This window comes from Ceratotherium simum, chromosome 6 (genome assembly GCF_057802395.1).
Source record: "Ceratotherium simum simum isolate JZ-2026a chromosome 6, ASM5780239v1, whole genome shotgun sequence".
Classification (NCBI taxonomy): Eukaryota; Metazoa; Chordata; class Mammalia; order Perissodactyla; family Rhinocerotidae; genus Ceratotherium; species Ceratotherium simum.
In genome coordinates, this window is record NC_141905.1 from 28,069,364 (window position 1) to 28,088,717 (window position 19,354).

Here is a 19,354-nt window from a genome sequence, read left to right on the forward strand (position 1 = left end):
TAGTGAATGAATGGATATGTAGATACTCTCTTCTCTGATGAGGTCAAGGTGACACAGCTAATAAATGATGGAACAAGAATCTGACTCTAAATCCCAAGTGTTTTGACTCTAAACCCCAAGTGTTTAACTACATCATACACCAAGGCAAACAGCATTTAGCACATTAACAGAGCAGCTATTCCTGGAAACTCTGTAGCCTTTGATAACTACAGTTGCAGCACCATAATGTTATATTTTATAACAGAAAAAGATTTCTTAACATGGGGCACATTCATGTAACGGAAACCAAAAAATAAGTAGAGATTTTATTAACACAGGTTGGCATGTTTATGCACACCTATCTGTATCCACCTTTGCATGACCACCTATGTATTAGAAGAGACCATTTAAAGATTTTATTTATTTATTTTCCCCCCAAAGCCCCAGTAGATAGTCGTATGTCATAGCTGCACATCCTTCTAGTTGCTGTATGTGGGACGCGGCCTCAGCATGGCCGGAGAAGCGGTGCGTCGGTGCGCGCCCGGGATCCGAACCCAGGCCGCCAGCAGCGGAGCGCGCGCACTTAACCGCTAAGCCACGGGGCCGGCCCCAGAAGAGACCATTTAATTCAGCAATCATTTATTGAGCATCTGGTACATCAGTCATTGCTCTATGGTGTTGACTGGCTGTTGCACACAGTGCTTGCCTTCAAGTTTCTCACAATCTAGGAGGGAGACACGTATATAAACAAAATATAATATTGACTGAGAAATACAACAATAGAAATATGAACAAGATGCATATGTTGCCCAGAGGAAGGAAGGATTAATTCTACAGGTAGGGAGTCAGGAGACAGGCAGGAAAGGCTTTATGGAAGAGGCAACAGTTCACCTGGGGCAGGGCTGATCAGAATTCCTCTACACTGCACCTAGCATGCAGTGGGATATAGATCTTCATTTTGATTACTAGGTAAATTCATAGAGCAAGGGGGCACTCTTTTCCAAGGAGCTTGCGAACTTGTGGGACAAACCCGGCCATACCTTGCTCTGGAATTGAAGTCCCCGCTGCTGCCACATTGAAAAGAGCTTTGGAGGAAAGTGGTTGGGATTAGTCCACGATCCTATCAGGGAAGGCACAGCCCCTGAAAGGGTGTACATCAGTTATAGTGCACAGAGAGCTAGTACTCTGAGTCCTGAATAAAGGGCCCATGCATGAGAATGGGGAACAGGGGAGGGCAATTTACTATAATTAGCTCTGAGAGTAATACAGCTGGGGGAGGAAAGGGAGTACAGCCGGCAGCTATTTTGAGCACAGCCTCGATTGACAGGACATGTGTGCTGGACTGTACTGATCCCAGGGCCAAGTTGCCTGCCTGTAGTGTGTCGTGTGGGGGGGAAGGCCTAGGGCAGCAGGAGCAGGACAGCCAGACAGACTGGCCGGACGAGGTACCAGCACCTCGACTTCTCTCCCTGGGACACTGTCCAAACTCCAAGGGCCATAGGCCAAGCTGAGCGATGGGTGCTGAGGAGGAGGTGCTGGTCACACTGTCAGGGGGAGCCCCCTGGGGCTTCCGACTTCAGGGGGGTGCCGAGCAGAAGAAACCATTACAGGTGTCCAAGGTAAGGGAGAGCCCCTATATTGAGGTTCAGGGAAAGGGGAACCCAAGGGAACCTGGGAAGTGTCATGTGGTGGCCTATGTGGGAGAAGTGGGAGGCTGTGAAGAGGAGTGGGGGTGGGTAGGTGGGCAGGGAAGCATGCTCAAGTCTGGTGGGGGGAGTAGTGTCTGAGCACTGGCTTCTTGTGGGGGGCTATTAAAAAGGAAATTCCTGGTTTCTGGGAGCAAAGAAAAAGAAAGATTCTGCCTCAGTTCCCTGTAGCACAGTAGTAGCAGAGGCTCAGGTCTGGCCATCCAGTCTTTGCTCTGCTGAGTCTGTGCCTTTATTCCAAACTCCAGGAATGTAGGGAAGGTTCTAATTTCTAACTAAACTGATATGTGATGAGCTGAAGCTGTCTCACGCAGCCCAGCCCAGCCCTGCTCTACCCATGGCTTCAGTGCTCCTTTCCTTATGCCAGATCCTTTCTCTCACTAGGCAAGACTTTTTTAGGTGCTAAGAGGGCTATGGCAAGATCCAGCCTGTCAGATGAAGTTGTTACCCTTTTGGTTTCACCATACAGGCTTAGTTTTCTCAACTGTAAAATGTGGGTAATAATAGTACCTACTTCACAGAACCATTCTAAAGATTAAAAGCAATAATACATGTAGAGTGCTTAGCACCATGCCTAACATTTAGTAAGCACTCAATAAATGATAGCCACTACTATCATTATTATGTTAACATATGTATATGTGCATGCACACACGTGGCACACATATAATACACACACAGTCACAATCTCCCAGAATCTGTTGGACTCCCTCCAATCTGGAATACTGTTCTAAAATCTTGACTGTGTAAATAATGGTGCCTGGGATTCTAAGGCCCAGAAGAGAACTATTGGCTAGTACAGACATTGTCCATGGAGGAAAATCTTAAGGGGATATAACCACCATTTCTAGGTGGTTTTCTCTGCAGTTTTCCCCAAGCCTCTTTGATTTGGTGATTACCCTACCTCCCCTCATATGAAGTATTACTTCCTCCAATCTGCACCTTCTTCCCTCTAGATAGTCCCCCTTAACTGCAGCCCCTCCCCACACTTTCTAACCCTGCAAAGTAAAATCCCCTCCACACATGGGTCCTTCCTGTCCTAACTCCTTTCAGTCTATTCCCCCTTGGAGCCCTCCCTCACCTATAGTCTCTCCTCTATCGCCTTCTCAGATCCGAAGACGGAGCCAGGCTGGCAGAGCAGGACTCCGAGAGAGGGACCAGCTTTTGGCCATCAATGGTGTCTCCTGCACGAGCCTCTCTCATGCCAGTGCCATGAGCCTCATTGATGCATCAGGGAATCAGCTTGTCCTCACTGTGCGACGGTATGGACCCCTCCTATCCCACCCCACCCCTGTTCCCCTAGCCCAGGGCTCCCATTGCCTGTCTCAGCTCTATGTCTCACTGGCCTAGCTTCAGCAACTAACAAGGACCCATTTCTGCTTGTATGTTTGTTCTGGAGTGTAGATGTTAGTGTAGGCCTCCTAAAGGGCATGAATGTATCTGCAATTAAGGGATGTGGGTGTCAAGTGGGCATTTGAGTGTGTGGGCCTACTCAACCCTTGCCTGTCTCCTTATCATCACATCTCCCTCTAAGCCCATTTCCACTCAGAGCCCTCCAAGCACATTTGCCTCCCAGTTTGTCTTCAGATCTCCGTTCTTCCCACCCTATCCATTGTACCTATATGCCAGTTCCCTCTCTTCCCTTCCCTCCTCCTATTCCTTCCAGATTGCTCTAGCTGTCAGTCATCCAGCTCATTTCTCAATTTCTGTCATCTTTCCCATCCAGGGTAGACGATGAAGGGCATGTGCGATCTCCATCCCCTGGTGAGCTTCAGGTGCTGTCACCTTTATCTCCGCTGAGTCCTGAGCCCCCTGGTGCTCCTGTTCCCCAGCCTCTTCAGCCTGGGAGCCTCCTCTCACCCCCTGACAGTGAAGCTTACTATGGAGAGACAGACAGTGATGCTGATGGCCCTGCCACCCAGGAGAAGCCCCGCCGACCCCGCCGCCGAGGCCCCACAAAGCCTACACCTCCAGGAGCCCCACCTGATGAGGTCTACCTATCCGACAGCCCTGCAGAGCCAGTGCCTGCTGTCGCTGGCCCTCCCAGCCAGGGGGACAGCCGTGTGAGCTCCCCGTCTTGGGAGGATGGGTCAACCCTTCAGCCACCCCCGGCAGAGGCCCTGCTTTTGCCCCATGGCTCCCTCCGGCCTGGCCCTCATCTCATCCCTATGGTGGGGCCTGTTCCCCACCCAGTGGCAGAAGATCTTACTACCACCTACACCCAGAAGGCCAAGCAAGCCAGTGAGTGCCTGAACCCTTTTTCCCTACCCAAGATCCTTCAATCTGAGCCCTAAATCTACCCCTCCATAACCATACCTTATGCTTCCCTTGGATATAGCCTTGGGGACAAGTGGAGAAGAGTGATGAGTAGGAGGGGAAAATAATTATTCTCATGGTCCCCATTATTTTTGCTGTTTGAATGAGTGTGGCAAAAAGGTACAGGTGGTTCAACCCAACCCAGGAATAGGGTAAGTAGGGAAGTTGGAAAGAGACATGAATTGATGAAGGGTTTGCTTGTTGTTGTTGCTATGATTTTGGTAGGTGTCACATGGGGTGAGGGCAGAGTGCAGACGTGGGGCAGGGGAGTATTTGGAAGCAGGGCAGGGCTACAGGGGCTCTTCAGTGTTAATTGCAGGCATACCATCAGAGCTACCTTTGACATTGTAAGTTCCATTAGGATTCCTGGGGACTGGGAGGCTATGGGATAGTCATGAGATCCCTAGGAAGTGGTAGAGGAAGGGATCTTTGGCTCCTTATCTTAAGCAAGAATGTAGGCCTGGGCAGAAAAGGCCAGTTCCACTTATCTCAGGCTCTCTGCTATTTTTGATATGAGCTACAGAACAAGGTCTAAGATTGAACTTTCTCCCTGTCCTATGCCTTCCATGCCCCTCCCCCAGAGACCTTTCTTGTCACCTAGGAAATCTCAGGATTACCCCTTTAGTTCTCATTTCTTGTTCCTCCCTTCCACCATTCTGATTCCTGATCCATAGAATTTTGTGTCTCTAAGTCTGGAATAGAGGCTAAGGATGTGAAAGTTTAGGGTCTGGCATCCCTGAGAGTGTCCGGTATCCCACAAAGAAATTCCACATGCATGCCCAGGATCCCATGCTTATCCCCAATTCTCATTTTAGCATTCTCTCCCTTCCCATCATGCTGGGTGAGACTGTAGCTAGTGGCTCAGAGATATTTTTAGCCAAGCAGACCTCATTGTCCAGTGGGGTGGGCTGGGGGGAGGGTAGGCAGGTGCCCACGTCCATCACACTGGGGCTTGTAGGGCAGCCGAGAGAAAGGAGGGGGTCAGGCTCCAAAAATAGCACAGTGAGCTCATTCAGCTGCCAGGTCTGGGGACAAGACAAAGGGGCTTTAAAAGGCGTGGGGGGTGGCTCAGGCTGGTCCTGCTCCAGCCTACACTGCCTTTCTCGGCATGGACACCTTTGAGCCCATCAGCCAAGAGTCCCTCAGCCAAGCCAGCTGCGACAAAGTCCCAGGCCCAGTTCCTGAGCTCCAGGACCCGTTCTATGCAGGTACAACCCTCCCATAGTCAAGAGAGTTCTGGGATCTAAAATGGAGGGGAATACATCAACAGTTTAGGAAGGGAGGTCTTTGGGAAAGTTCTTACTCTGTCCTCCCTTCCTTCTTTTTGCCTCCCTCTTCCTTCTTTTCTCAAGAGGGTTTCACTGCCCTTTTCTCAGAATAGGCTGATGCTATGGCCACATGTCAAAGGGGTTTGTGACCACATGAGCTATAGAAAACTCATGGGAAGAGAGTGTGTGTGAAAAGAGAAGTGTGAGCAATCTATAAATACATGAAGGTACGTGGGAGTCTGTAGGAGAAGATATGTGTAAACAAGAAAGTGTCTGTGTACATGTACAGCTAGTGTCAAGAAAGCTTTGATAGTACTGGTTACTCACAGTGAGCCTTAGGGCTGCCATTAAATGCTAAATTTACCTACATTATCTCACTTAATCCTCATAGTAACCCTATGAGGTAGCCATTATCATCCTCATTTACAAATGAGGAAACTGAACTTCAGTAAGGTGAAAACTCTCCCAAGATCCAAAAACCTGAATGGAACTCTGACGCCAGTGCCTGTCTCCCATCCACGGTATTATTCTGTGGTATAAATGTTAGCATGGGTGGAATGAGAGCTCTAATTAGAAAGGAGCTTGGTATCTTGAGTGGAAAGTAGATGGAATTTCAAGAATTTTTCAGGAGGAACTGGGGATCATGGATCAGAATATCTGTGTCCAAGGCAGGGTCCTAGCAGCAGGGCAGCTCTCCCATTTCCGGGCCCCACCTCCCAGGCCCCACATGGCATGGGAAGCCCTGCCCTGGCTCCCCTTAACACATAGTCCTTGTGTGCCTGCTTGGTTGTGGCTGCCTGAGCTCTCTACCTAGAAGGCTTGGAAAAGAGGGGGCATCTCTGACCCCCAAAACCCACTCCACTCCCAGCCCCAGCTTGGGGGAAAGGAGAATATATTTAGCTGGTGATCTTGAGGTATCCTAAAGATTTTGAGGGTTGCCTTGGAGAGCAGCACTCTGGCTTTTCTCGCATCTTGGATCTGAGGCTCTCCCTTGCTGTGAGTAGCAGGAGTGTGAGGCACAGAGGAGTGCCTTGGTGGTTGGAAAGCCCATATCAGCTCTAAAATTTTGTCCAAACTGTTAGTAACAGGGTCTTTGCAGGGGGAACTCTGGGAAGAAGGGCCATCTGGAGTATGCATATATGTGAATGTATTTGAGTGACTCTACATGTGTTTTTGTGTGGGCACATGTGTATTTACATACATGTATGTGAACTGGGGTGTATATAAGCTAGGGTATATGGAAATGAGAGAGAAGAGTACATATGAGAAAATATGCCCACAACCCATATTCTTGTTGAAATGATGTGTGATGGGAGTTATTTCTATGTATATGATGTGGACTGCATGATGGGCATGGAATTGTGAATGAAGATCCTCGTTGCTAGGGATCCTTTGTGTCCTTATCATAAGGGATAAGGGGTGGGAAGAGGGGATAAGCCCCAAACTTTCTGAAAGGCCCCCTAACATGGTCTCTGTGGTGAGAGAAAAGTGTCCCTTCTCATTTTTTCTCTCCCTTGGACCTGCTTCATGTCCCTGTTTGCCATGGGAAGTGACCTACCCCCTCAACCCTACCCCCACATTGCCAGCCAGGAATGGAAGGAGGCAGGGGAGGAATGTGTGTGTTGTGGGTAAGAGCACATCTCTGGGAAATAGGAGCAGAGTAGAGGGAAGAGAGGTTAGGAGGAGAGCTATGGTCGGAGAGGTGTCAGGGCAGCCAACTAGACTCTGCCTTCCCTTGGTTTCACCTTTCACCCTCCACTCTGCCCCCAAGTTAGAGGACTTTGCCACAGCCAGGAGACCTTGTGGGTCAGGCCAATGAAAAGACCGGGAGTGGGAGGCCTGAGGGAGCTGGCTGGGGAATAGGACTAGAAGAGGCTCACTGACCATTTTCCCTCCTGGCCTCCTCAGAACTGCAACGGGCAGAGAGCCTCCAGGAGAAGAGTGTGAAGGAGGCCAAGACCAAATGCCGGACGATTGCATCTCTGCTAACTGCAGCCCCAAACCCCCACTCCAAGGGGGTGCTTATGTTTAAGAAACGTCGGCAGAGAGCCAAGAAGTACACCCTAGTGAGCTTTGGGGCTGCGGCTAGGACAGGCGCTGAGGAGGAGGAGGACGGCATCCCTCCAACTAGTGAGTCCGAGCTGGACGAGGAGGCCTTCTCCGACGCCCGAAGCCTCACCAACCAGTCCGACTGGGACAGCCCCTATCTGGACATGGAGCTGGCCAGGACCCGCTCAGGCGCAGTAGAGGGCCAGGGCCTGGGGCTGGGAGGGCAGCTGAGTGAGGCCTCAGGGCGAGGGGTCCAGCTCTTTGAACAGCAGCGCCAGCGCGCAGCCTCCAGCACCCAGGAGCTGACCAGGGATGGTCCAGCAGCCATGCTCAACGGGCAGGGCCTGCAGTCACCACCTCGGGCCCAAAGTGCTCCACCGGAGGCGGCTGTGCTTCCATCCAGCCTTTTACCGGCCCCTGTAGCCAGCCCTAGACCCTTCCTCCCGGGCAGTGGAGCCTCTACTACAGCTCCAAGCATCTTTAACCGGTCAGCCAGGCCCTTTACCCCGGGCTTACAGGGACAGCGGCCAGGTACGACCTCAGTTATTTTCCGGCCCCTAGCCCCCAAGAGGGCGAATGAAAGCCTAGGAGGCCCCAGCCTCGCTCCACCGCCCTTCTTGTCCTCTCCGCAGGGGCCCACCCCTCTGCCCAGCTTCACTTCAGGGGGTCCCAGCCACGTGCCAGCCTCCGGTTCCCCCAGTACCCCACGCTCCTCGGGCCCTGTGACGGCCACCAGCTCCCTGTACATCCCAGCCCCCAACCGTCCTGTTACGCCAGGCGGAGCCGCAGAGCCCCCCACTCCCCCTAGTGGAGCTGCCAAGACCTCCACCGCTTCTATCTTCCTGTCGGCGCCTCTGCGACCGGCTGCGCGCCCAGAGGCGCCTGCCCTAGGCTCCGCGGCCCCTGAGCCCCCTAGTGCTCGAGAGCAGCGCATCTCTGTGCCAGCTGCCCGCACCGGCATCCTCCAGGAAGCCCGGCGTCGGGGGACCCGGAAGCAGATGTTCCGGCCCGGAAATGAGGAGACGAAGAACTCGCCTAACCCTGAGCTGCTATCGTTGGTGCAGAACCTGGATGAAAAACCCCGAGCTGGGGGTGCTGAATCTGGTCCAGAGGAGGATGCTCTGAGCCTAGGGGCTGAAGCCTGCAACTTCATGCAGCCACCAGGAGGCAGGAGTTACAAGACACCGCCTCACGTGACACCTAAAACCCCGCCTCCGATGGTTCCCAAGACACCACCCCCTATGACTCCTAAGACTCCTCCCCCAGTGGCTCCTAAGCCCCCATCTCGAGGGTTCCCTGATGGGCTAGTGAATGGGGCAGCCCCTTCGGCTGGAATCCCTGAACCACCACGGCTTCAGGGCAGGGGTGGGGAGCTGTTTGCTAAGCGGCAGAGCCGAGCAGACAGGTATGTGGTGGAAGCTACACCTGGTCCTGGCCTTGGCCCTCGGCCCAGAAGCCCTTCTCCTACTCCCTCACTGCCCCCTTCCTGGAAATATTCACCCAATATCCGAGCCCCACCTCCTATTGCTTACAACCCACTGCTCTCACCCTTTTTCCCCCAAGCTGCCCGAACTCTCCCTAATAAGGCCCAATCCCAGGGGCCTCGGGCGACTGCCAAGCAGGGCATCAAGGCTCTGGATTTCATGCGGCACCAGCCCTACCAACTTAAAACTGCCATGTTCTGTTTTGATGAGGTTCCCCAGACTCCTGGCCCCACCTCCTCAGGGCCCCCCAAAACTGCCCGAGTCCAGGAGATCCGCCGATTTTCCACTCCAGCACCCCAGCCCACTGCAGAGCCCCTGGCCCCCACTGTGCTTGCCCCCCGAGCAGCCACTACATTGGATGAGCCCATCTGGAGGGCAGAGCTGACCTCAGCCCCTGTCCTTAGCCCAGCCCCTCCTCCAGAGTCTCCTAGGGGTCTTGGGGCCTCTCCCAGCTCCTGTGGCTTCCAGGTAGCCAGGCCCCGGTTCTCAGCCACCAGAACAGGATTGCAGGCTCATGTGTGGAGGCCTGGGGCAGGCCACCACTGAGCAGGGCATAGCTCCCAGGACCAAGGAGAGGTGGAACTCCAGTTCCTAAAGTTGATTCTTCTACCCATCCCACTCCCTCTTTCAGGTGTCTGGAGACTAAATTCCCTCCTGCCAGAGATAGTTTTGGAGTTGGTGCCCCATTGCCCAGCTTCCTGCTTTCTGGCTCCCAACTTCCCTGCTGCTTTCCAACCTACTATACTGGCTTTGGTGTCCGTGCTTCTCTTTGTCTTTGTAGTTCCTTCTCTGGCTCTCTGTCTTTATCTCTAGGTCTCTCCACTCATACTCCTCAACTGGTCTGTGTTTCTCTACATTTGAGCTTTTCTCTGTGGGCCTCATTTTAACATTCAATGAGAAGCACACAGAGAAGTTACCACTGAGACTTGAGGCAAGAAGCTCCCCACAAAGCAGGCAGCAAAGGGACTGAATTGACTCCTCTTTGCACTAAATCACTTGCTACTCCTCATTCTTCTTTCCCAAGCTTGGCTGGCATATACCTAGGCATGTATGTGTGCATTTGTGTATGTGCCAGTGTGTGTATGCACAGATGTGCTCTTCTGTCTGAGGCACGAGTTAGAGAAGTCTAAATAAAGACCCAATTGGGGTTTTACCTTTGTGCTGATGAAAGAAGGGTCAGATATCCACACATGGATAGTCTAGTGGGAAAAAAGAGATGCACTAGAGTTAAAGACCAGCATCTGTAGCCAATGTACAGCATCTTGTGAAATTCATAGAGTATGAGAAGACTGGAAGGGCCACAGCAGTTTGTATGGGCTAAGTTATACCAGCTAGACCAGGTATAGAACTAAGAATTCTATTCCTCAGGATTTCAGAAAGTTAGCAACTTGAGAGGCCCGTGGTGAGCAACAAAGCATCCAGGAAGTGAAAAAAAAAGAAAGAAAATTTCCTCTGAGAATAAACAAATCATTGGCTTCATTGCCTTATGAACCTAAGACAGAAAGGAGGGAGAAAAGAACCATGATGTGGAAAGTGAAATAGAAACTAGGAGCAGAACAGAAATGAGTGAAATTGATTGACCAACAGGAGCGTGGTGAGGGAGAGTGCAGTGTTGGCAGAGAGTAAAGTTGGGTAACAAGAAACCAACCGTATACAAAAGGGGGATTGGGGGAAAATTCAAGAGAGAAGAATGTATTTGTTAGAGTGAAGGGGGATGATGGTGGAGGGATGTGAGAGTGTGTGCTGAGTATTGAAAGAACAGTTAGTATCTGTGCTGCCTCCTTTGAGTCTGTCCTTCTGTCTTCTGCAGCTTGTCATGACTACCTGGGAAACGGCAAGGAAACACCCAGAGCCAAAATCTCTTTTCAGTCCTACCCCATCCCTCAAACCCTAGCTCTTGTTCCTTTCCAGCTTCAACTCCTGATCTCTGATCCTCGAGGGGTATGCACTTCCCTCTCACCATGACTGCCACCAGTCACGTTTGCTGCTTGATCTGGAAGTTGATAATTTCCTTTGCATATTGGGTGTGAGTCACAGTACTTTGATTTGTGCACAATAAACTTATGCCCCATACCTTCTGATGCTGTCATCTCTTCTAGTTTTATACCCAAATGCTGATCTCCCCTAATCTTCTCTAACCCATTTCCCTGATCTCCTGATTCCTGATCTCTTTCTCCATTCCTGCCCTCTTATTTTTCACCCTTTGCCCTTTACCCCCTAATCATTTGCTCTTCTCTACCAATTCTGTCCTGCTCCAATTTAGCCACCTCTACCACTCCCCTTGGTTCCCTCTTCCCACATTCTCCATCCAGATTCTCCCCTTTCCCATCCCTTGCTCCATATTTCCCAGAGAAGGCCTCAGCTTACAGAACCAAGAGAAGTCTGAAAGACCCTCTGAGCCTTTTGCCATCAGTATTTTCTAGCTCCCTGGAGGAAGGAAGCAGCCATGTTAAATAGTTTCTAGGAATTAAATGAAAGGAAAGCAATGGCTAGAGGTGAAGGTGGGATGGGAGAGGGAAGAAGGAGAGAGAGAGTATATCAGTGTGGATTGAGACTAATCAAGAAGAGAAGGAACTGGAAGGCAGGTTAGAATTAAAGACTTCTAAGTGCCGTTGTCCCAATTTTACCAGCAGGGGGCATATTTGTACCAGTAACCAGGCCCATGACCCTGATGCTCCCAAGTACACTGTCTCTCAGAATTCTAAAGGAAGGGCTCTGAGAACATAGGCTAAGTATTCTGTCTCCATCTACTTGGTAGTTTTAGGTACTCCGTCATGGGAGACCAAAATTTCAATTCGTTTTGTTTTTGTTTTTTGTAATTATTTGTTTATTTATTTATTTTTCCCCCAAAGCCCCAGTAGATAGTTGTATGTCATAGTTGCACAACCTTCTAGTTGCTGTATGTGGGACGCGGCCTCAGCATGGCCGGAGAAGCGGTGCGTCGGTGCGCGCCTGGGATGCGAATCCAGGCCGCCAGCAGCGGAGCACGCGCACTTAACCGCTAAGCCACGGGGCCGGCCCATTGTTTTTGTTTTTGAGAGAAGGATAGTAGTGATGATGAAATCACCTTTTGTCATTTATGTTTTTTCTTCTAATTGCTTCTTTGGGTTAGGAGGGAATTGAGAAGGAGGACAAAAGATGAGGGATATGGAAACCAAACTGGTCCGGGCAGAGGCCAACTACAAGGGGGTGGGGTGACCTTTCAGCCCCTAGCCTGAACCTGAAAAGTTCAGGGTGGGAAAAGGACATGGTCAGGAAGGGTGGAACGCTCACAGAGGGACAGAAGGGTATTCTGGGAGCTACAAAAGCCACTTCTTAAAGCAGCCACAATGGTGTGGTGGTGGCTACAGCAGATGTGCAGGAGCAACTGGTTCCAGAACCTGAGCAGAAGATGGAGCAGGATCTAGGATGTTCATGCAGCTACTGAGGAAGAGGCTAGGCAAATGACAAGCTTCCTTCACGGGGGCTCTCAAGCTTGTGCCCCTCCCCAGAGGCTCCTCTGAAACAATGTGAATGAGATTGTCCAGATCCTATGGGGTATGTGCTCCCTTTGAAGAAAATACCAAGTAGGAACCTCAGAGAGTAAGGCCCTGGCAGGTCAGAAGCCTACTTCTCAGGGAGACATTGACATCTATCCAGCACAACAGGCTGAACTGAGCACCTCAATAGCAAATGGGGGTGAAAAGGCAGAAATTGGTCAAGTCTTCCCCACATCATGCCTGACAGCCTAGGAAGCACTGGATGTGGTTGATTTGGTCCCTTATCCTGCCAAGATCTGGTCTTCCCAGAGGAAAGACCAACCCATCCAGGAACTTTCAAAGAGCAGTTTCGTTGTGAACAGACTTCCCTTCCCCAAACATAGAACCTTAAGCCCTCCCACGCCCAAAATCACCCACATGTCCCTCCAGCTCCGGCCTAGATTGGCTGTGAGTGGCTCTCCGGACATGTTCTCTAGGTTCTCACTCTCCCACTCTGAATTCCTCTCTACCACTTGCTGCCTGCTTCCTCTCTCCCTCTCAGTTTTCAATTTCTCCCTGAATGCTTCTTTGGATCTCAAACTCTAGGTGCCAAGGAAGGGGAGTCCCTGAGCAGACTGATCCCTGGCTCAGACAGCTTAATGGGAGAATCCCAAAGGCCTTTCCTCCCCTTCTTGAGCCTCTGGGCAAGGAGGGCCGTATCTTGGTTCCAGGGTCTCAGTACCCCCTGTGCCATTTGAGCTGCTTGCACTCATCATCTCTATTAATAACCACCCTCCCTCCTCCACTGCCAGTACTGCCCCCACACCTGCCCAGCTCGGGTTCTCCGGTCACAGCAGCTCAGTCCTCCAAAGCTGCTGGACCCCAGGGAGAGCTGACCACTGCCTGAGCAGCCGGTAAGTGTCCAGCTCTATGGCCAGAGGGGCTGGAGCCCACTCTGCTGACTGCTTTGTCTGTGTCTGCAATAGTGACCCTCGATCCTGGGGGAATTGCCGCCCTCCCCCATCTATGCACAGCTCCCAGCTGTCCAGTTCAGGGGAACCACAGAGAGTTGAAAGGAGAGAGGCCCAGGAAGGGGGGCAGGGAGGGAGATTTTGGGGGAGGCACTGGAGGAATGAGAAGAGGATCTGAGAGGCTAGATGGGAAAAAAGAACCTGGTTGGGGCTGAGAGAGGTCCAGGGAGTTTATTTAGCAGTTCCTGGACTCTGGCCTCAGCAGACCCCACTAAGTTAGTAGAATTGCAGATATATTGTGAGACAGGACTCGGCAGAGGAGAGCATCTTGCTGAGTGCCAGCTTCTGTTAAGCAGGAGCTGGAGTCTGTATCTTTTCCCAGCTTGTCCCCCTCCACTGCCAGATCTTATTATTATGTTCTTGTCTTCTCTCAATTCCTCACTGCTATGATATTGCTGAATTGACATGCATCAAGGTTCAAATGTCCCCTGATCCCCCCTCCACCCCAGTTCTGGGGTCTGGGGCGGGACTTACTGAAAGGGAGCAGGGAACACTGCTGTGACCTCCCTGGCTATGTTCCAGCTGGCCCAATGGAGGAGCAACAACCTCTCCTTCCCATGGAGATTGTCTTTGGCTGCATCTCCTCAACCCTGGCAGGACATTTTTCTCTTCCCCCATGCACCCCGGGCTTGTGGAAGACTGAGGAGAGATCAGAGCTTGGAATGACAGCCCCAATCTGAGATCCTCATGCAAATAAAACTTCAAGTCCTGCCAAGCCGATGAAACCTGGGTGTATTGCCCTGCCTGTGTTATTTGTTTGCTTTACCCCCTGCCCCCCAACACACAATGTGTCCATAAGCCCTGCGCCAGCTCTATGTAAAACAGGTGAAAAGAGGTTGGTTGAAGGTAGGGGCAGGGAGTGCATCTATACTTTCTGCCCCGTCTCCCAAGAAGAGAAACCCTAAAGCAGTGGGTGTTCACCTTTTGGGGGAATATATATTTCTTTGAAAATTTAATGAAATTTTGCTCCCTGAAGCCCTTAACTCCAAGTTAAGAAGTCCTGCCTTACTGTAGATACTCACCTTTCCCAGTCCCTGTCCATCCTCCAACTCCCCCTTCCCATCCTATCCAGGCTGAATCTGCCTCCACAATGCCACTCTCAGGAACCCCAGCCCCCAACAAGAAGAGGAAATCCAGCAAGCTGGTCATGGAACTCACTGGAGGTATGACATGTTTGCACCTACCAAGTGTGGGACTTCTTATTAAGAGTATCTCTGGCCCAAGAGATACAGAAATATCATAAGGTTATATATGTCTTAGGGTGAAGAGACATGAAGAGAAAAGAGGATTTCTGGGGTAGGGGAGAGGGAGACAGAGGGAGAAAGAATTCAACACTGACTACTCACCCTTCCACCCTTTTCACCTTGTAATCTGAGACAGTAATACCCATGCCATATTACGCAGTGCAGCTCCAGGACAATGGGACCCACAGGGCAGTGAGGGATGTTTGAGGAAGAAAATACATGTGATGGAAACTGGCACAGAGTAAGGTCTGGATAAATCATTAATTTTCTTACTTCTTTCCCCAGAGCTTGGGAGCCTGTGTAAGCACTTAAAATGGAAAACTGCCTAGGCATTTTTCCTGGGGGTGGTAGGAGTACATGCATGTGAAGAGCTCTCCCAATACCTAGAGGCTGTTTGCAGCCAGAGTTCCCTGAGGGGAAGCGAAGGAAAAGAAGTTGACAGGGGTCTATATTTAGAGGTGGCCAATTCCACACAGTGTTGGCCTTTGGGCTTTCCTCCATGCTACAAATTCCCCAGTGGCCTCCACCTATGATGTTCCTTTACTCCTTTTGCCCTGTACCCCATGCCCCTTTTACCCCATTCACCATCTCCATTCTAGTATCCCATTTTCTCCACTCTGCACCCCAGTTCCCATGCATTCTGTCCCACTCCAAACCCAGGAAATCAAAATCTCTCACAAACTAGACAGAATTTGATCAGACATCACAGACAGCATCTGCTTCCCTCAGTGATCTCTGCTGGGACACACACACTTAGTTGTGGACGGTGTCTGCGTTCTAAGCCCAAAACCTCATTTTCTTCTTTTCCTTGTCTCTTCATCCCTACCTCTCTGGAAGGTGGACAGGAGAGCTCAGGCTTGAACCTGGGCAAGAAGATCAGTGTGCCAAGGGATGTGATGTTGGAGGAGCTGTCGCTGCTCACTAACCGGGGCTCCAAGATGTTCAAACTGCGGCAGATGCGAGTAGAGAAATTTATCTATGAAAACCACCCTGATGTCTTCTCTGACAGCTCGATGGTGAGTTTGGAACTTGACTACTGTCACAGACTAGTGCCTCTTTGGACAGCTTCTTGGTAGGCCCTGAATCTCCAAAACATCACCAACCTCCTCTCCCTGCAAATTTATAAGCTCATTAAACCCCCAGATATATTGAGCCTCCAATAGCAGCAGGGTGGGTTACAGCCCACCTCTGAAACTAAGTCTCTATCTTAGAGCTAGTGGAGGAGGGTGGGGACTACCACACCCTCAGGAAGAGAATTCCTGCCCAGTACGGTTAAGTGTTAAAGATAGGGTTGCCAGATAAAACTCAGGACGCTCAGTCCTGTATTTTGAAGTTGAGATACACATGAATCATTTTTTAGTAAAGTATGTCCCATGTAGTACTTGGGACATAAAAATTAAATTGAATTTAAAAAAACAGGACACCCAGTTAAATTTGAACTTCAAATACACGATGAATACTTTCTTATATATAAATATGTTCCATGCAATATTTGGGCATATTTATACTAAAGAAGTACTGTTGTGTATCTGAGATTCAAATTGAACTGGTATCCTGTAATTTTATTTGCTAAATCTGGCAACTCTAGGAAGAGTTAAGTGAATTTTTATAGCCATCTCCTTCTTGAGCCATTGTTTTATCCAAAGGGTCAGTCTAAGGACCCCAGATGTGGGGACTGAAACTATCCTTTAAGATCCTACTTCCCCTAGTCAGGATCCTTCTCCAAAGAGAAGTAGGGATTGGAGAGGGGCCACGCACAAGATGTTATAGCTGAGAAGGAGGGGATCTTCTCCATTTCCTTTCTCTCCCTTCCACCTTCCCTGGGTAGCCAGAGGAGAGAGGAAATAGATGTCTACATGGGGGCAGGGGCAGGAGTGTCTGTCATTGGCCTGTATGTAGGAGCACAGTAAAAATGCTGAGCCAGTCATCTCTAACTTTAGGAGGCCAAAAACCCTCCTGCCTGCCTGGGTCTGGTTACACTGGGTGGAGCATGGGTGTGTGTGTGGTAGGGTGGCCAGGAGAGTCTCCTGAAGGAGTTCGCAAAGTTATTTTTAGGCTTTGGGGATGAATCTAGTGTTGCCCTTTTGGCCACCCTTCCCCCCACCCACTACAGTTTCACTGTCGGGATGTCCCGGTCCAACAGGCACCAAGAGGAGAGAGGGAGAGGAAGAGAAAGTAAGAAAAGAGTTTTCTGTCTGTTAGACAAGATGAGGAGAGGGAGGGTCAGAGATCTCTCTAGTTCTTCAAATTAAGGCTGCGTTCTCCATGCCAACCGCATCCTCTCCAATTTTAGTTGAGCACAAGTCTTGGTCCTCTTTGCCTTGGTAAGGATGGGAAAGGGCAGTGTGGAGGAGTTGCCCCCATCCTAAGGTGTCGTTGGAGGAAATGAGCCAAGGGAGTCCTACCCCTTAAGGAGAGTTTAATTCCTCTCAGTCGTGCTATCCACTATCCATCTACTAGAGGGAGGAATCTCAGAGGATTCAGTGTCTTCTGGTTGGTGATTGTCTTTGATCATCTCCTCCTTGCTATGCACACCAGTGTTTTTTGTATATTCCCCATACCCATTGCTAACCTTCCCTTCACTTTGTCCTTTATTTTCAGGATCACTTCCAGAAGTTCCTTCCCACAGTGGGGGGACAGCTGGGCACAGCTGGTCAGGGATTCTCCTACAGCAAGGGCAGTGGCAGAGGCCAGGCAGGAGGAAGTGGCTCTGCCGGACAGTATGGCTCTGACCAGCAGCACCATCAGGGCCATGAGTCTGGATCCGGAGGTACAGGTGGTCCTGGGGGCCAGACTGGCAGAGGAGGAGCTGCTGGCACAGCAGGGATTGGTGAGACAGGAACAGGCAAGTATCCTTACCCAAGTGTAATTTGTCTGGTCCCTAAGCAGAGCTGTCCCCAGGAATGAGGCCTAGACTGGGTGTAGGGAGCAGAGGAGGCCTGCTGAGATATCTCAATGGGCTCTCTGGGTCCAGGAGGATACATAGATGTGTCTATTCCATCCAGAGTCCTTGTCTCTCAGTCACCTTTCTGGATTTTCAGTTTTAGTCACAGATCTGACCCCAGGCTATCAGTATTCCACAAATCTTATACAATTAAGAGGATGTTATACCTTTGGTCCCTGGCCCCAGCAACTTCCAGTGCAGGGGTGTGAAACTAACTTCCACTGGTTACTAACTGCTATTATTTGTCTTACTTTTCTCTCCCATGGCTTCCAGGAGAGCAGGCAGGTGGAGAAGGAAAACATATCACTGTGTTCAAGACCTATATTTCCCCATGGGAGAGAGCCATGGGGGTTGACCCCCAGCAAAAAGTGGAACTTGGCATTGATCTGCTGGCCTATGGGGCCAAAGCTGAACTCCCCCAGTACAAGTCCTTCAACAGGTAGGGGTGGTGGGGAAAGAGCCAGATGCATTCCAGTGTGTGGCAACGTGTCCTTAGTTCAGATGGAGACTTTGGTTCAAATGTTTCAGGAGGCAGCTGAGGAGGCATGGGAGGAATATGGGGGCCCTAATCGAAGGCCTTTGCTCTTTTCCCTCTAGCTCAGAGAAACAGTATGGTAAGATGAGGGAAAAATTTGCTGGGAGGCAGGATTTGAATTTTAGTTCATAGGCCATTTATTAGCTGTGTGGGCATGAGAAAGTCACCCTACTTCTGAGCCTTGGTTGCCTTGACTGTAAAATGAGAATAATATATTACACATTTAAAGCCTCTTGAGGCTCCCTTCATTCAAGGTTAGGATTCCATTACTGTCTCTAGAGTATGATCCTATTTCTTTAAACCCTACTTTAGTAAGTCTTAAGTATCTATTCTTTTGGAATTGGGCTTCTCTAGACTATGGATAGGAGATCTGTGTGAAAGCGGGATAGGGAAGTGCTAGAGAAGTGCTTTTGCATTTGGTCCTAAGGAGCCTGGATTTTCCAGGAAATGTTAATTCCTCTCATCCAGGCCATGCACTATCCACTGGAGGTAGGGTAAGGGTTTTGACGGGGGTCTCTACGTTGTAATTTAAGGTGGCCTCAGACCCTTGGGTCTAAAGTGTTTGGAGTCACTTTCTATGATATACTGGTCTGGGTCATAACTATCCATAAGACTCTCTATCTAATACCACTAGACTTCTTTTCTCATTATTAGCTTTGGGGAAACAGGCAAACAAAGTAAACTTTGGAGTGCTAAGGAAGAAGAAGAATAAGGAGTGCGGAAGCAATCTTGAACTAGAATTCACAGACTTCCCCATCCTCAAATCACGGTAACATCTCCCTGATAAAACTCTGTTCCTTTTGTTCTGGTTTTTAATTAAAAAATGTGTTCCCTTTTTAGGACAGCAATGCCTTATGGTGGATATGAGAAGGCCTCCAAACGCATGACTTTCCAGATGCCCAAGTTTGACCTGGGGCCCCTGCTGAGTGAACCCCTGGTCCTCTACAACCAGAACCTCTCCAATAGGCCTTCTTTCAACCGAACCCCTATCCCCTGGCTGAGCTCCGGAGAGCCTGTAGACTACAACGTGGATATTGGCATCCCCTTGGATGGAGAAACAGAGGAGCTGTGAGATGTTTCCTCCTCTACTTTGCATGAAGTTTCCCCTCTCTGGTTCCAGTTTGGAGAGGGAATGCTGATCAGGACACCCCCATTGTAAATCTAGTATCCTTGTGGGAAGGGAGGGAAAAGGGAGGGAGAGATCTGTCTTTTTATCCTTCACTCCAAGTCTCCACTCCAAGCATCCTTCCTCAGAGCTCCCCTTCCACTTGCTCTGTATAGAACATGCTCTTTTATGGAATTTGCTCTGCCACTGGTAACAGTCAATAAACTTCAAGGAA

The 19,354-nt window shown here is 50.2% G+C and overlaps 2 protein-coding genes across 4 annotated transcripts; both read left to right on the forward strand.

The window, feature by feature from the left end:
* The first annotated feature begins 1,361 nt into the window (after nt 1-1,361).
* Nucleotides 1,362-9,532, forward strand: SYNPO2L (synaptopodin 2 like). The gene is made up of 4 exons (XM_004426972.3): nt 1,362-1,598; nt 2,796-2,947; nt 3,412-3,926; nt 7,178-9,532. Exons 1-4 carry the CDS (start codon nt 1,494-1,496, stop codon nt 9,346-9,348), a joined length of 2,943 nt encoding a protein of 980 aa, XP_004427029.1. The 5' UTR covers nt 1,362-1,493; the 3' UTR covers nt 9,349-9,532.
* MYOZ1 (myozenin 1) lies at nt 8,635-19,354 on the forward strand. 3 transcript variants are annotated; one of them, XM_087432021.1, is made up of 6 exons: nt 8,635-8,723; nt 14,364-14,454; nt 15,373-15,551; nt 17,137-17,380; nt 17,753-17,918; nt 18,855-19,354. In XM_087432021.1, exons 2-6 carry the CDS (start codon nt 14,382-14,384, stop codon nt 19,084-19,086), a joined length of 894 nt encoding a protein of 297 aa, XP_087288147.1. In that variant the 5' UTR covers nt 8,635-8,723; nt 14,364-14,381; the 3' UTR covers nt 19,087-19,354. The 3 variants fall into 3 exon arrangements, with proteins under 3 accessions (XP_087288147.1, XP_004427031.1, XP_087288148.1); XM_004426974.3 differs by lacking the exon at nt 8,635-8,723 and adding an exon at nt 13,070-13,174; XM_087432022.1 differs by lacking the exon at nt 8,635-8,723 and having other exon boundaries at nt 14,316-14,454.

Bases quoted from the DNA above. Each gene is read 5' to 3' on its own strand.
- SYNPO2L (XM_004426972.3), top strand. From the start codon at position 1,494: ATGGGTGCTGAGGAGGAGGTGCTGGTCACACTGTCAGGGGGAGCCCCC. The intron at 1,599-2,795 runs GTAAGGGAGAGC...TCGCCTTCTCAG, and splicing joins AACCATTACAGGTGTCCAAG to ATCCGAAGACGGAGCCAGGC. The intron at 2,948-3,411 runs GTATGGACCCCT...TTTCCCATCCAG, and splicing joins CTTGTCCTCACTGTGCGACG to GGTAGACGATGAAGGGCATG.
- MYOZ1 (XM_087432021.1), top strand. From the start codon at position 14,382: ATGCCACTCTCAGGAACCCCAGCCCCCAACAAGAAGAGGAAATCCAGC. The intron at 14,455-15,372 runs GTATGACATGTT...CCTCTCTGGAAG, and splicing joins GGTCATGGAACTCACTGGAG to GTGGACAGGAGAGCTCAGGC. The intron at 17,919-18,854 runs GTAGGGGTGGTG...TTCCCTTTTTAG, and splicing joins CAGTACAAGTCCTTCAACAG to GACAGCAATGCCTTATGGTG.